Source organism: Choloepus didactylus, chromosome 13, assembly GCF_015220235.1.
Source record: "Choloepus didactylus isolate mChoDid1 chromosome 13, mChoDid1.pri, whole genome shotgun sequence".
NCBI classification, from domain to species: Eukaryota; Metazoa; Chordata; class Mammalia; order Pilosa; family Megalonychidae; genus Choloepus; species Choloepus didactylus.
The window spans coordinates 56,704,487-56,721,700 of NC_051319.1; the positions used below are offsets into that span (position 1 = coordinate 56,704,487).

Below are 17,214 nucleotides of genomic sequence, written 5' to 3' on the forward strand. Positions count from 1 at the left end.
TTATGCAGTTCAAATTTAAGATAGTTTGGATATATGAAGGACAAGATGATGCATTTTGATAACTCTCTACTGCCATTAAAATATTTTCCCCATTATTCAGTATGACATAATAGGCCACATTTTGTTATCCAGATTATCTTTCTGACTCTTTTGTAAATAATAAAAGAGCTAAATATCCAAGTCCCGTTATCCATTGACAGTGATAGATGAGAAACACATGGCTATGTAAATCCATTGTCAAATGTAGCCTATAAAATACTCTAGGCAGGAGTTTCTACATGTTCTTCCACAAAGCCTGCTGTTGTTCTTTAGAGTTACTAGCTGATAACGGCAATGACAGGTTTGAATTTTGATTCATTTTCTCCTCTTCTCTTCTTAACAGATATGAATGAACCGTAAGTTGACTCAAAGGCAAAGAGTATATAAAACAAAGGAAGGAACGTATAGAACCTTAGACAATCCAAAAAGAAGCACCCTGACATACTATTAATTGAGCTGTCATTGAACTAAATGCATTTTTTTACATTGTTGAATCGGGACTGCCATTGATTTGTATCTAGATGGAACAGAAGTTGTTTGAAAACATACTTCTTAATAGACAGAACCTTCCATACATTTTCTGAAAAGTAAAAGATGAAGTTAGTTGTTTTTTATCTGATAAGGAAATGTGTGACTCTTTAGTTTATATATGTATAAAAGAAAGTTAAAGAGTTTTTCCTCCTAAAAATGTATTAGTCCCAGGAAAGCTTTTCCTCAGGCCTACCCCTTATATTTGCAGGACCTGAAGCTAGAGTAAAAATTGAAGCCAGATATCATTGTCTGAATTTAAAAGTCATAAATAAAGCTACCAAACTGTTCTATCTTTCCTTGAGAAGACGATACCTTCATAATGTCCTAGAAGGCCAGGTTTGAATTTAAATTTCTTGAACTGTATGGAGTTCTACCTCAGAATGTGGCAAAGTGGGAAATTGGCCTGTAGCCAGCCCTTTACTTTTTTTTTTTTGATTAGAGAAGTTGTGGGTTTACAGAACAATCATGCATAAAATACAGGATCCCCATGTACCACCCCACCACCAACACCCTGCATTGATATGGAACATTTGCTACAATTGATGATAGTACATATTTATATATATATAGTACTATTATTAAAGTCCATTGGTTAACTTAGGGTTCACTGTTGTGTAGTGTAGTTCTATGGATTTTTTAAAAAATTTTATTGTTACCATATAAACAATCTGACATTTCCCCTTTTAATCATATTCAGATATATATTTCAGTGCTGTTAATTGCATTCACAGTGTTTTGCTACCATCACCACCATCCATTACCAAAACATTTCCACCATTCCAAACAACAGCACTGTACATTTAAAGCCTAAATTTCCCTTTCCCTATCCTCACTCCATCCCCTGGTAACCTATATTCTAGATTCTGACTCTGTGAGTTTGCTTATTCTAATGGTTTCAAATCAGTGACAGCATACAATATTTGTCCTTTTGTGTCTACCTTATCTCATTCAACATGATGTCTTCAAGGTTCATCCATGTCACATGTATCAAGACTGCATTCTCTTTTACAACTGAATAGTATTCCATTACATATACCCCATTTTATTTATCCATTCATGAGCTGATAGGCTTTTGGGTTGCTTCCCTCTTTTAGCAATTGTGAATAATGCTGCTATGAACATCAGTGTGCAAATATCTGTTCAAGTCCCTGCTGTCCATTCTTTTGGGTATATGCTAGAAGTGGGATTGCTGGGTCATATAGTCGTTCTATATTTAGCTTTCTGAAGAACCACCAATTTGTCTTCCAGAGTGGCTGCACCATTTTACACTGCTACTAGGAAAGAATGAGTGTTCCTTTTTCTCCGCGTCCTCTCCAACACTCATTTTCCACTTTTTTAATAGCAGCCATTCTAATGGGTGTGAAATGGTATCTCACTGTGGTTTTGATTTGCATTTCCCTGATGGCTAATGATGTTGAGCATCTCTTCATATGCCTTCTGGCTATATGTTTATCTTCTTTGTGAAGAGATGTCTGTTCAGAGCCTTTGCTCATTTTTAAATTGGCTTGTTTGTCTTCTTGTTGTTAAGTTGAAGGATTTATTTATATATTCTGGATATTAATCTTTTATCAGATATGTGGTTTCCAAATATTTTCTCCTGTTGTGTAGGTTGCTGTTTTATTTTCATGATAAAGTCCTTTGAGGAACAAAAGATTTTAATTTTGATGAGGTCCTATTTATCTATTTTATTGTTTGTTGCTTGTGCTTTGGGTGTAAAGTCTAAGAAACTATTGCTTAACACATGGTCCTGATGATGCTTCCCCATTTTCTTCTAGGAGTTTGATAGTTCTAGCTCTTTTATTAAGGTCTTTGATCCATTTTGAGTTGATTTTTGTATATGGTGTGAGGTAGGGGGTCCTCCTCCTTTTTTTGTAAATGGAGATCCAGTTTTCCCAGCACCATTAGTTGAAAAGACTGTTCTTTCCCAATTGAATGGTCTTTGCCACCTTGTCAAAAATCTATTTGCCATCAACATGAGAGTTGATTTCTGAGCCATCAATTCTATTCCATTGGTGTATATGTCTGTCCTTGTGCCAGTACCATGCTATTTTGATTACTGTGGCTTTGTAATAAGTTTTAAGATCAGGAAGCGTGAGTCCTCCAACTTTGTTTTTCTTTTTCAAAATGGCTTTAGCTGTTTGGGACCCCTTGCCCTTCCATGTAAATTTGATGATTGGCTTTTCCATTTGTGCAAATTGGAATTTTGATTGGAATTTCATTGAATCTATATATTGCTTTGGGTAGTATATTGACATCTTAACAATATTTAGTCTTCTCATCCATGAACATGGAATATCCTTCCATTTATTTATGTCTTTAATTTCTTTTCCTTTGCATTTGATAGTGTAATCAGTATATGATGGGGTGTATTGTTCTTCATGTTTATCCCTTTTGGTGTTCTCTGAGCTTCTTGGATGTGCATATTTACATCTTTTGTGAAGTTTGGGAAGTTCTCTATCATTATTTCTTTGACTATTTCTTCTGCCCCTTTCTTTCTTTCTTCACCTTCTGGGACTTCTATAATGTGTATATTAGTGCATTTAATGGTGTTCCATAGCTGCCTTAGGCTATTTTCGCTGTTAATATTTCATTTTTCTTTCTGCTTCTCAGCCTGACTCATTTCATGTGTCTTGTCTTTGGGTTCATTGATCCTTTCTTCTGCTGTCTCCAGTCTGCTCTTGAAACCCTCCTGGGCATTTTTCATTTTTGTTAACTGATCTTCAACTCCAGTATTTCTTTTTGGTTCCTTCTTAAAACTATTTCTCTTTACTGAGACTCTTACATTGCTCATTCATTGTTTTCCTGATATCCTGTAATTCCTTCTCTGTACTTTCCTTCATCTCCTTGGGCATTTTTAAGATCATTATTTTAAAGGCTTTGTTCGGTAGTCTCTTTGCTGGTGTTTTCTGTATTTTTATACTCTTCCTTTGGATGGGCCATCATTTCCTGTTTCTCTGTTTGTCTTGTACTCTTTTGTTGCACACTGTACATTTTAATATTTTAAAATGTTAATTTGGGGAATTACTCCCTGGGATATCTCTTTCTTGGTTTTGTAACCAGCTGGTAATAAGACAATGATTTTTTGAGCTTTAGCCCTCCGATCAGGAAGGTCTGCCCAAGGCGAATACAGTATGCAGGGTTTTCCGTGTCTTTCTGGGCTTCCATCTAGTTCTGAGCATTTGATTGTTAGTTGTTTTGAAGTTTCCCCTATTGACAGGAATTTGGTTATACCCTCTGCTTCCCAGGAGACAGAACTTCCTGTCCCAGGTATTTAAAGCCAGCAGGACTTTGTACCAGGCTGTCTGCCTCTATAGTTTTTTACACTCCTTTCATTGTCTCATGCTGCTTTTGCCTGGAGGGCAAATTCTGGGAGGAGGGTCATCCCAGAGAGGACTTCCCCAAGTCGATCTTGCTTAGCCAGTTCAGGGCCAGAGATCCACGAAAGGGGCAAAGACTGGGTCCAAAGCACCCTGGGGAGGGGATCAGGAAGGAGCCAAAAGCTTCTTTGATGGCTCCCCAAAGCTGAACTTTCCTGGCCCTTCAGCTAACTGTCCCCCACAGCCCTGAAGAAGTTCTTTAAATCTCCACCACCTCCGCCACTCTCCAGGAGGGTGAGGAGGGCAGAAACAGTGGCTGCTGCCACCTTTGTTAGAGGATGGGTTGAAACAATAGCTGCCCTCGGAGCCAGGACCCACCAATCTGAACTTGCCAAACAAAAGCTGCAATCAGTGATCAGCTGTGCTTACTCCTGTTCTTGGTGAAGAGGACCTCAATGTCCCTTTCTATCATCAGCAGCCAGCAAGGAACTGGACCTGTGGTACTCTGCCATGGGGGGGGGGGGGCACCAGTAGCCACCACACAGGGAGAGCAGTTTATAGTTCTTTACCATAATTTATCAGTCTCTTACTCCTTGTCTTCCCTGGATGCTGTACAGTGTTCTGGCATCGGGGGTTTCAAAATAATTGCTTCCGACAGTTCCTATCTATCTGTTTAGTAGCTGTTTTGGTGGAAGGACTGAGTCCTGGAGCTCCCTGTTTGCCATCTTCCCTGGAACACCACCCCTCCCCCCCTTTCCTTTAACCCTGGTCCCTGTCTGGCATCCAGGGGTCATCCTGTGCACATCTACACATCTAAGCTCCATCCATACCCCTCCTCCCAACAAAGCAGCAATCCCTGGCCACTTCTTGGGCTGGGGTATGCACACTGGCCGTGCAGTCTACCTCTGAAAGAATGAACCTAGACAAGTCCTAGATGTGGGCTCTTGCCTATTCAGACAGCTAAGTCTAGGTCCTAGGTACCCAGAGAGTGTTCTGGAGGTGGGTTCAGCTCCAGCTGGGTACATCCCTTTGCCCTTGCACATTCTTCACCCATTGACTTGGGCATGGTCTGAGAAAGGCAAGAAAGTACTTTCTGAAGAGTGGCCGTAGGGCAGGGAAGCCTTTTGGATGGGTTTAAGGGTGGTTAATAATTGAAAATTTACCTGGGCTTGTAAAATATGGAGTAAATTTGACATGGAAGTCTCATTGCATCTTAGTTGCTTTGAGTTGCTTCCTTTGAATTCTAAAACATTTCTAATTTCAAAATTCATTTGTGTGTCTGTCATATGCTTTCTGACAAAAAAAAATTCTATTTTTTTGAAAGCTCTTCAGAGGTAAGTGGTAATAGCTGGACTTCCTTATGGGGCATTTTTAGCCCTTATACTCTTTAACCAAAGAAATGATACTTAAAATTATGTTAGAGTTGACCCAATTTTATATGTAATTTAGAGTTAATTTGTTAGTACAGGTTAGCATTTGACCGCAGATCTAGAACTTAAAAGAAATTAAGGCAGAGGTTTTTTTGTTTTGTTTTGTTTTTAAATGTCATGCTAAGGGTTCAAATTTTGGAAATTTAAAAATAATCCTCTACTGGATTCCTGTTATTCTTCCACACTCCTATTTATGGCAGAATATCATCCCTGTGGTAGTGAAAAGTTTGTAAATGACTAAGGAAATTATGGGAGAGAGGACATAAATTCAAATCGCAGAACTATAGGAGATGTAAGCTGAATTCTTCAATTGTACAGACTACGAGGAATGTAAATGGTGAAATTGCATGTAAATAGTTTATCTAATCTTGATTTCTCACCAAACTATCTTGAAGGAAGTTGTCTCTGTAATATACCTCTTTTCAGAGTAATTACATCGATGGTCAAAAGGTTAATTTTACCTTTTATTGAAATGACAACAGATGTCTTAGTTGAGGGAATTAATGACCAAGAGAGAAAAGAAACTCTCTCGATAGTTAAGAGACCTGTGACTTTTAATCTCTTTTCTCTAGCCATAGCAGCTACATTATTTATTTTTATGCTGGGAATTTAAATAAGGAGGAAGTGCTATGTGGCAATTTGAACTCCAAAATGCTAATTTAGAATTGTGGAGCATTAAATAGTGATTTGATAAGAATATTATTTATACAAGTTGAAAAATATATTTGATAGTCTTTTTAAAATACTGTGGTTTTCTTATTATTTAAATTTTGTTTTGTTTTTAAGAACTAGTTTTCTTGAATTCTTGAAGAGTCTTGTTACTGAGTAAGGGCTCATTGTCCAGTGTGCATAGAAGTTAATACTGTGACACCAGGATTTCAAGAAAAGAAAGAGTTTATTCATTGCATGGCAGCAAGGCAGGAGACAGGAGATTAGGCTCAAATCTGTCTCCCCAGGCTGAGGAAGCTTAGGATTTTTATAGTCTGGTATGGGTTGAACTAGGGAGGCGGGATGAGGTGACGCAGGAGTGGTTGTGATTTGAAGTAAGGTTGGGGACAGGATTTGGTTGAGCATGCTCAGTGACAAATCGTGCCAGTTCATACATCACATGTTCAAAAATGGGGGCCTTGGCATGACAAGGGACATGTTTTTTAGTATTCTAATTATGTATAGGTAACTTTAGGTCAGATTCTTTTGTCTTGTGCATATGCAGCTAGGGGTAGCCAGAATTTTCTGACTCTGTCCAGTTTGAACTGGCCAATAAGGTAGAAGTAAAAAAAAAAAAAAAAAAAAAAAAATAACAAACAGGAACTGAGGTAAGTCACTTATGGGCCTGTGAATGTGGGGGAGCTTGTGCAAGCAAGTGAGGGAGGGGTTAGGAAATGGGCTTGCTAGCATCCAGTTTAAGTCTCAGAAGGAGACTTTTGTTATTTAGGAAATAATTGCTAACCTGTCAAGTCAGTAAATTTTCATAATTAACTATTAAAAATATTATCATTGACTTCCTTGAAGCTCCCTATTGACTGAGATCTAGATATGCAAATGTTGAAATAAAATTTAAGCAAATCAGCACATCTTGCTTTTGTTAGTGCTGGCAAAGAACTGTAAAGTTAATGAAGGTATGATCAGTTTTATGTTGTTTTTCTTCAAGTAAAGGAGATCATAATTCAAGTCAGAGCACTGTAAACTTTACCAGTGAGGTTACAAATCAACAGTCCTCTCAGGATGCCACCCAGAAAGTAAGCCAACCGGAGAAACTAAGATGGCGGCTAGGTGAGACAGGGCAAAAAAACACCTCTGTGAAAAATACTAGATAAAAACCAGAAAGTGACCCAGAATACCGGTTACAGCGATGTGCCAGCTGGACGAGTTCTGCTAGTTCCACAGGGGCCGTATACTTGGTGAATCCGGGAGTCTGCATTCTGAAACGAGTGAGTAAGCTGGCTGGAAGACCCGCAGCCATGTGGCATTGTGGGCAAGTCAGGGCTTGGCGTTTGGAGACTGACGGGCTCTTTTAAAAAAAAAAAAGGGAAAAACCCAGGAGCGGCTGAAGTTGAGGGAGTGGGAACCACACAGTAAAACACAGCAAGAGGGGGCTGAGCCGGCCTCTCGGTTTCTGGCCTGGAGGACAGTCTGCTGCAGATACCCTCAGAGCCAGGGGAATGGAGGGGAGAGCCAGAAGCTGAAAGAAACCCCACAGCTCACACCTGGCTCCCCAGAGGGCTGGATAAACTCCTGCCCGGGGCCGTGCCCACAGTCCAGAGCCCCACCATTTGTCCCAGAGCTGGGAAGGAGGAACTGTGCGAGGACGGGGGTTGAGACACCCCATTCGGCCATCTTTGCTTCAGGCTGAGAGCGCCACTGTAAGGCTCAGCGGCCCGGGGCTTCCCCTGAGCGGCGGCACGCACTGGTGACATAGCAGGCATTCCCTCAGCTGAGCTCGTGGAGGATCGCGGCTGGGAGGGGGCACCTGCTCGGAGAACCCAGGGACACTACGCCAAGTCCAGTGGTTTGTGGATCAGCGAGAGAGAGGGGCTGGGGCTGAAATGAAATGAAGGCTTAGACTCTTGCGGCAGCCTTGAATCTCCGGGAACCTGGGGGATTTGAATATGAAAGCTGCCCTTCCTCCCTGGCCATCCGTACACACGCCCCACATTCAGGGCAGATGGCTCCAGCAACACACCCAAACTGAGTTCTCCAACTGAACCCCACAAGACTCATTTCCCCACACAATGCGGGGACAAGGTGGAGAACTGACTTGAGGGGTATAGGTGACTCACAGATCCCATCAGCTGGTTAGTTAGAGAAAGTGTATGTCACCAAACTGTGTTTCTGAAAAATTAGATTGATATCCTTTTTTTTTTTTTTTAACAACTTGAAGGAACCCTATCAAGCAAAACAAATGCCAAGAGGCCAAAAATCACAGAAAATCTTAATGCATATGATAAAACCAGACAATATGGAGAATCCAACTTCAAACACACAAATCAAGATATTGAAAGAGACTCAGTACTTGGCAGAATTAATCAAAGAACTACAATCGAGGAATGAAAACATGGCAAAGGATTTAAAGGACATCAAGGAGACCATGGCCCAGGATATAAACGACATAACGAAGACCCTCGAAGAGCATAAAGAAGACATTGCAAGAGTAAATAAAAAAATAGAAGATCTTATGGAAATAAAAGAAACTGTTGGCCAAATTAAAAAGACTCTGGATATTCACAATACAAGATTAGAGGAAGCTGAACAATGTCTTAGAAGGTAAGCTTTGTATCATTGTTGAATCTCTTGTACTTCTTAGCTGCGCTTAATGGGATTGCATAAAAGAATGTTCTTGTTCATGGGAAGTGTATACATGAATTATAGTGTATGTTCAAGGATGTGTGCAGCTAGCTCTCATATGTTCAGAAGTCCACAGAACAGAAAATGAAAGAACAAAAGAAAGAATGGAGAAAAAAATTGAAATGGATCTCAAGGATACAATAGATAAAATGAAACGTCCAAACTTAAGACTCATTGGTGTCCCAGAAGGGGAAGAGAAGGGTAAAGGTCTAGAAAGAGTATTCAAAGAAATTGTTGGGGAAAACTTCCCCAACCTTCTACACAATATAAATACACAAAGCATAAATGCCCAGCGAACTCCAAATAGAATAAATCCAAATAAACCCACCCCAAGACATATTCTGATCAGACTCTCAAATACTGAAGAGAAGGAGCAAGTTCTGAAAGCAGCAAGAGAAAAGCAATTCACCACATACAAAGGAAACAACATTAAGACTAAGTTGTGACTACTCAGTGGCCACCATGGAGGCAAGAAGGCAGTGGCATGACATATTTAAAATTCTGAGAGAGAAAAATTTCCAACCAAGAATACTTTATCCAGCAAAATTCTCCTTCAAATTTGAGGGAGAACTTAAATTTTTCACAGACAAACAAATGCTGAGAGACTTTGCCAATAAAAGACCTGCCCTACTTCAGATTCTAAAGGGAGCCCTACCAACAGAGAAACAAAGAAAGGAGAAAGAGATATAGAGAATTTTAACAGACATATATAGTACCTTACATCCCAAATCACCAGGACACTCATTTTTCTCTAGTGATCACGGATCTTTCTCCAGAAGGGACCATAAAACAAGCCTCAATAAATTAAAAAAAAAAAAAAAAAATTGAATATACTCAAAGAACATTCTCCAAACACAATGTAATACAAATAGAAGTCAATAATTTTTGAACTGTAACTCCACTATTTACTCCCTACATGATATAAAATACACAAACTCTAATGACAGATCAGTGGTTTTGAACTCAACGTAAAATATGTAATTTTAGATAACTATATAAAGGTGGGGGAATGGAGGAGTATAGGAACATAGTTTATGTGTCCTGTTGAAATAAAGGTGGTATCAAAGAAAAACAAGATTGCTATGGATTTAAGAGGTTAATTTTAAGCCCCACAGTAAACACAAAGAAATTATTACAGAATATAACCATAGAGATGAAAAGTAGAATATGGGTTAAGAGAAATGGGGGAAGGGGCAATGGGGAGTTAAGAAATGAGTGTAGGGTTGCTGTTTGAGGTGAAGGGAAATTTCTAGTAATGGATGGTGGGAAAGAGCATTGCAACATTCTAAGTGTGATTAATCCCACGTGGCAAAGAGCATTACAACATTCTAAATGTGATTAATCCCACTAATGGAAGGCTAGAGAAGGGTGGAATGGGAAGATTTAGGCTGTATATATGTTTCCACAATTGAAAAAAAAAAAAAAAGACAGTCTAAATAGATGACAATTGAATGCCAAGGATGAACCTAGATGGGATTGGAGGATGGGGGATAGGAGGCTCAAAGGGTCACAGTTGAGAGATAAGGAAAAGGAAATATAGAAGGTAAACTTTGTATCATTATTGAATCTCTTGTACTTCTTAGCTGCGCTTAATGGGATTGCATAAAAGAATGTTCTTGTTCATGGGAAGTGTATACATGAATTATAGTGTATGTTCAAGGATGTGTGCAGCTAGCTGTCATATGTTCAGAAGACAGAGCAATAGATGACGGATGATAGATAGGGAGGGAGGGAAAGAGTGATGTGACAGCATGTTAAAGTTGGTGGATTGGGCTATCAGGGGAGGGGGGTCAGGGTATGATGGAATTCTGTGTATGGGGTTAGTATTGTTTTTGCAACTGTTCCTATAACTTTGAATTTATTTCAAAATAAAAAAAAAATAATAAGCCAACCAATGGTATTCTGTTGGCTAACCGAAATGGATCTCAGTCAAGCTCACTGACTAGCAATTACTGAGAAGTTAGGGTGCCGGGCAGTGTGCTAAATATTTCATACATGTTCTTTTCTTTATTTCTTATAACAACTATACAAGATAGGCCATTTTGCAAATGAAATAAGAGATTTATAGGTGTTATGTAACCTAACCTTATTCTAGAAAGTGGCAGAGCCAAGATTTGAACCTAAATCTGCCTGGCTCCAACTCCTGTGTGCTTAATCTCTACATTCCACTGCTTTTCTCTTCTCATATGACTGAAAGTCACAAAAAACGGAAGCAGCAGTTTTTCAACATACATAATTGATTCATAATTTTACATCAGTAACTTACTTAAGTCTAATAGTCTTGCAAAATTCTGAAGAGGGAGTTTTTCTTAATCTCTACCTCCCTTTCTCTTGGTCTTTCCTGTCCAAGAGCAGAACAACTAATCAGATATTTCACAATAAGATAAGAGTGATTCCATATGTTACCTGCTACCTCTCTGTCTATTCTCTCCTCTTATCCCCTCTAAGAAAACTATGGTAGGAGAGAAAAGAGTGGAAGTAGAGAAATAAATGCAATAAAAAAGGGAACAGGTTTCAGTACACACTGGCCCCTGGTAAACATAAATTGAAACATCAAATTCTGAGGATATACACTCTAAACAGAGACACGAAACTTTGACCATTCGTATATTCTCATGGTTTTTTCTAAGTCATTGTGGATTGAGTGGGAAATGACAATGATAATAACTACCATTGATTATGCCAGACATAGAAAGATATAGGTTCTTTGCATATTTTATCTCAGGTATCAGCATTTTCCATTCTTGAGGCTAAGTATTGTAGTAAAGCAAGACACTAAATTGTGTGCACATGTATGTGTATAAATTGTATACCTACTCATAGGTGCCCTCACACACACACATATATACAGAAATTATTTTAACTATTTTAGCTATTGGTATTTTAAGCTATGAGTTATCAAAATTACATGCCTTCCCTTTTCTCAACTATAACATTTTCAGAAACACCACCTTGAAATAAAAGAAAGCAAAATTTAGGACACAAGAATGTGGCTTGGCTGCTTCATTGAGGATACAGCAAATCAGTTGCTTACATAGTGATTCAGCCCTTATTTCAACCTAGCATTTGCCATAGGGGTAAAAGTAATGAATTTCCCTTGCTCTCAGAACTTGGCCTATCTTCCCCTTTTAACTTCTGGTAGCACTACATAATGCTGATTAAACTTATGGTTATAACCTGTGCCATTCAATTAGTCAACTAATTTCTCTAATACTGTTTAAAATTTCACAATTTTATATCATTCTTAAAGGATGACACTTTAAAGCAGATATGCTTCCTCACTCATTTTAAGCTTAAGTACTAAGGAGCCATGTATGAGAGAAAATGAAGTGTGGAATTTCATCCTATGTGCTTAGGCTTCATGAGGGAAGTGCTTGTTTCTGAGCATGGCACCTTTGATTCTCCTGGAGTTAAGCAGGAAATAACTTGTTTTGGAAATGTTGGCTTGTAAATATAAATGGAAATCATTAAAATGGATAAAACAACAAGTGAACATAGAAACTGAGAACGAGAATTAATAGTTATGTTGGAAAAGACCACAAGCAAGTCAGTACATGAACCAATGCCTGTTTTGTAGCAACTTTCCACCTCTTCAGTTCATGGTGCTCATTTCATGTCATGTGAGCACTGACAGTGGGATCAGAGCAGGTAGCACATTCTTGTCCTTCTCTCCTTAACTTGAACTTCTCTGGAGGGACCTTGAATAAAAATAAATACGTTTGAGCAATCTTCAACAACTAGTTTGAGTATGTCCTTGTTTTGCAGAATCAACCAAAAGCAAGTTTGGTACATACATAGACACAATATTACTTAGCATCTGTAGCATCCATAAAGGTTTCTGTAACACATGTAAGGTGAAAGGAAGGAGAGTGTTTAAGTCCTGGCTTTGAAGCTCTTGTGTTAATTGTTAACTTTTGCTGAGTCCTTACATTAAAGAAGGTAACAACCTCAGCATGTTAAGATCATAACTATTAGATTAAAGCTTGGAGGCAGTAGCTGTACTGATGTGAGGCATTAATGGCTGGATGAGTTCAATCAGATATGCCGCCTCCAGTATCTTCGTGTAATGGTATTTACTAGATTTCAAATGGACTGCTGAGAAAGATGAAATATAATCTCATGTATTATCTCTGTCTTGAAAAAAAAAATGAAATTGTTCTCTTGCTGGCATATATTTTATTAACCTTGGTGGAGTCAGTTTAAAGAACAGATATCCCTGTAGAGTTGAAACCTTTTGCTAAAGTGGAGTATTATTAAGTGCGTTATGAGTTCTAGGAATGGTGGAATTGAGTAAAACAGGTAGGTATTCTTTTAAAACTACTCAGAGAATATTATTACGGCATATTCTGAGACTAGCTAGAGAGAGAAAAAATGTAATGTAAATTGTATGCAAGTAGAATTTTTTTTCCTTCCTTTCAGAGCCTGGAGAAAGTTCTTATGGAATTCAGTCACAAGGAGTTGTTTGATTTCTACAACAAGGTCTTTATTATTAAAATAATTTTCTGATATGTGGGTTTTTTCATATTTTTTTCTTATTATAAATTCTTATTTTTAAATGCCCTATTACAGAGCTAAGTTCATCAACCTTCCCTTATAAATACCTTCTGTTTCAAAGTAGGAAGAATAGCTGAAATGACAAGAATCTGACAAAGTAAAGCATGAAGAAAATGGAAATGGTTTTAAATAAAGCAATAGGATTATTTCTTTAATGTAAAGCATTAAATAATGAACTATGTTGTATGTAGCCAGACTGAGCCTTTGGTATAGGCAATGTTAAATTCTTTAATTACTGGTCCCAAGAATAAAAAGAAGCATGGAAAGGAAGATGCCCAGCCTTTAGAGATTTATGTTTGAGCATATTTCGTGTTTCTTTCCAAATACTGATTTCATAATCCAGTAAAATGAACCTACCCTTTAAATCCTTATTATGTAATGATTTTTTAAGTAAACCTCATTTTAGAGCAGTTTTAGGTTTACATAAAAATTGCACAGAAAGTACAGAGAAGTCCCTTCCACAAGCCTAGTTTCTCCTATCCCATGTGGTAGTGTGGTACATTTGTTACAATCGATGAACAAGTATTGATACATCGTACGGTAGCTAAAGTCCGTAGTTTACATTAGGGTTCACTTTGTGTTGTACAGTTCTTTAGGTTTTAACAAATGCATAATGTCATGTATCCACCATTATGATATCATACAGAATAGTTTCACTGCCCTAAAAATGCCCTGTGCTCCACCTATTTATCCTTTCACTCTACTTCATCCCTGCAATTCATGGCAGCCATTCATCTTTTTACTGTCACTATTGTTTTGCCTTTTCCACAATGTCATAGTTAGAACCATACAGTATGTAGCCTTTTCAGACTAGATTCTTTCACTTAACAATATGTATATAAGTTTCCTCCGCTTGATAGCCCATTACTTTTTAGGTATTTAAAATGTATTTTTATGTATTTAAAATGAAACAGCTGGGTATATTATTTAAAGCATTAGTATTTAGAAAAACTCTTTACAGATTTGAAAACTTAAATCACAAGCATGAATTCTAATATTGTCACATAGAAGAAAAATATTCTAAGTGGTATTTTTATTGCCATGTGAATGAATTTAATATGCATCATTACCAGTGCCATTCTTTCCCTTTTATTTGCATGTTTCTAAACAATACTTCATATGAATTTTTTTCCCTTCACTAACTTTTTTTTTTTTTCTTTGTCTTTGTAAACAGCTAGAGACCATACAAGCACAGCTGGATTCCCTTACATGATGTTTTCGAAGACTGGTTTCTCCATCACACTCCTGCCACTTCATTATTTTGCATTGAAGACAGATTGCCAAGCTGTGTTTTCTGAAGGATTCAGTGGCTTTCTTCCTGTAAATTATATGGCTTATCGCTTCTTAGACAAATAACAGCCAAGGGAGATCATTGTTTAGAGCACTGAGGTTCTGATTACTTTCCCTAGTTCTGTGAGCCAACAATTGTTAAGAACACTTTGACTCGAAAGAAACAGAAATGACTGTCATACTGTTTTTACTGTCCTATTGTTGCTTTATTGCCTGACATGTTTGTGTTTTATTTGCTTGATGATACCTTATATATCCAGGAAGGTCCATGGATACAGGGCATAATGTGTAGCTTAGTAGAATGCAGAAATCAGTAATTACATTAGTAAAAGTAAGAAGGCAGCCACGTGCAATCAAATACATTGCAGTATTTTCCCTTGAATATAATGAATACATTTTGCTTGGGAAATAATATAGGAAAGAAATTTATAATAGAGCTAGTAGTAGTATGTTAGTTAATTTGAGTATGCGCTTCTCTGTCCATTTTAATTTTTTTCCTGCATTTAATGACTTAATAACAGTCTAGGTTTGTGTGTGCTTATCTTTATCCTACACATTAATAATGATTCACTTCATAGTGTGAGATACATTCAGATCATGAATAAAAACAGTAGTAATGAGTGCTAAATGAATATCCCTGAAATTTCAAAAACAGTTACTCTTTACATTCTCTTTCCGTAAATATGTTAATTGATTCCAGACAATACAACTTTTATGTCTTAGGATTAGTTGAACTAAAGTTCTCAATTATCTAATGCTATTAAATAAGTAATTGATGTGAGTATGATTACCTGTAAGAAAATAATATAAATTGAATTCTTTATGAATGAAATACTTGTCCTCCTATTTCCAGAGAGAAAGACTGATTCAGACATGACTCATGAATGGACTCTGATTTTAGAAGCATCCTACAGTTAAACAGAACCATTGAAATTGTATCACATTCCTTATATGAGATATCTGGCTAATACAAGTGTTAAATGTCTCCCAAATAAATGTTCAGTATGTGGAATCTGCCCATAACTGTTTATATGTGTGTTTATTTGGAAGGACTGGGAGTTTAGATTATTTCAGAAAGGAGATATCATAGTTGCTGTCCATAGTTGATTGATTTTCAAAAGTTTAAAAATTGGATATCTATAAGGCATGTTTATAATGTAATGATATTTGTTTCTATATGTGGACTTGTGGGACCTATCTTACTTCTTTATGCCCTGTTCTGCCCTTCTCTCAGAGGTAACTACCTGACTTCTATAAACATTTTGGTAAATATTCTTTCAGACACCTTAAATATATGTAAACATATTCATCTTCCCAAATTGAATTTGTTAGACCTTCCAGACAGTAACAGGGAAAAGTTTTCATTGATTTAATGGCCAAATGTAACTCCTAGTGCAGTTGTCTAAATTAAATGTAATGGTTATTAAATGAGATAGTTAGATGGTTAGGAATGAAGTTTACTAAAGTAGTTCATTTTATGCTACCTAAAAGAGCTGCTTTCATATTTTCTAAGAGTATATTTAAACCTATATAAAAATATGTAAATAGTTTCCTCTCCACTAGCCAAAGGAATTAAAAAGACAGTCTAATTCCAGCTAAGAACATAATTATTCCTGAAATATATTTAATTGCAAATAATTTTATTCCTTCAGGCACCACCAGTGTTATGATACACAAGTTAAAGAAAACATGCATTCCCAAAGAATATTAAATGCATGTTACTTTTTCATAAAAATAAAATGGGAGGATTCGTGGGGACTGGAGCCTACTATCTTAGAAAATAAATGTCTTCTGTGAGTGCTTGAGATGAGGATTGAATACAAATAGAATTATTTGTTAGATGAACCAATGTACTATTTTTATACCTCCCATACGTATTTGTAATTCTCTGATTGTAAAATATCATAATCATCTTAAATTAGGACATACCCAAAAGCTCATGAAGAAATAGCCTAAAGTCATAGTCCCATTATCCAGAAATGACCATTAATGACATTTTGGTGGGTTTTATTGTAGGTTTTTTTTTTTCTATCCATCTATCTTTTTTGTGCTCTACTTTTTCTCTTTTTTATTTATTTCCTTTCCTAACAAATTGGAGTAGTATCATAAATACAGTTTCAGACTTGGCTTCGTTTATGTAACATGAGCAGTTTTTAATGTCCTTCAATATTGTCCAAAACATTATTTTCATGTGTTAAATAGTCCATCATCTGTATAAACTGCCCTCTATTTTATTATTTCTCTATTGTTGGGCACTTAGATTATTTCCTATTTTTTAGCATAATAAAGAACTCGGTAGTGAGCACCAATATAAATAAACCTGTGCCCAAGCCACATGTCTGGTTGTTTTACTAATATAGGTTCCTAGAAGTGAGATTACTATGTCAAAAGTGTGGAGATTTATTTTCTGTTTATGTATTTAATGGATTTTTATTATAAAAATAATAATTGCCCATTATAAAAAAAAAATGAAAGTTGCTCTGTCCTGTCATCTCACCTCTGAAAAGTATACCTAACTACTACATTTTGGCTTGTATATTTTCAGACACCTTATGTAAATACCAACATGCACACACATACCACATATATTTGTGGATGTTTTTGTTACATTTATTTCAAGGTCTTTGATGCATATTGCTCAATTATTTCCCTGAGGTTCATATCAATTTATACTCCCACCAACAATGAATGTGAATTCACTTGCCTCA

General features: G+C 37.0%; 1 protein-coding gene across 4 annotated transcripts in view; it reads left to right on the forward strand.

Moving 5' to 3' along the window:
• The window catches only part of COMMD10 (COMM domain containing 10), a 217,098-nt gene extending 201,572 nt beyond the window's left edge, over window positions 1-15,526 (forward strand). For 3 of the 4 annotated variants that reach the window (XR_005211364.1, XR_005211363.1, XM_037801222.1), the window contains 2 exons: window positions 13,082-13,141; window positions 14,391-15,526. Coding sequence is in view for 2 of the 4 variants with exons in the window: in XM_037801222.1 (XP_037657150.1) it covers window positions 13,082-13,141; window positions 14,391-14,429 (99 nt within the window). In the remaining 2 variants the exon portion in view is untranslated. The remainder of the gene's footprint in view (window positions 1-13,081; window positions 13,142-14,390) is intronic. The other variant, XM_037801224.1, reaches the window with a different exon arrangement.
• Window positions 15,527-17,214: the final 1,688 nt, after the last annotated feature.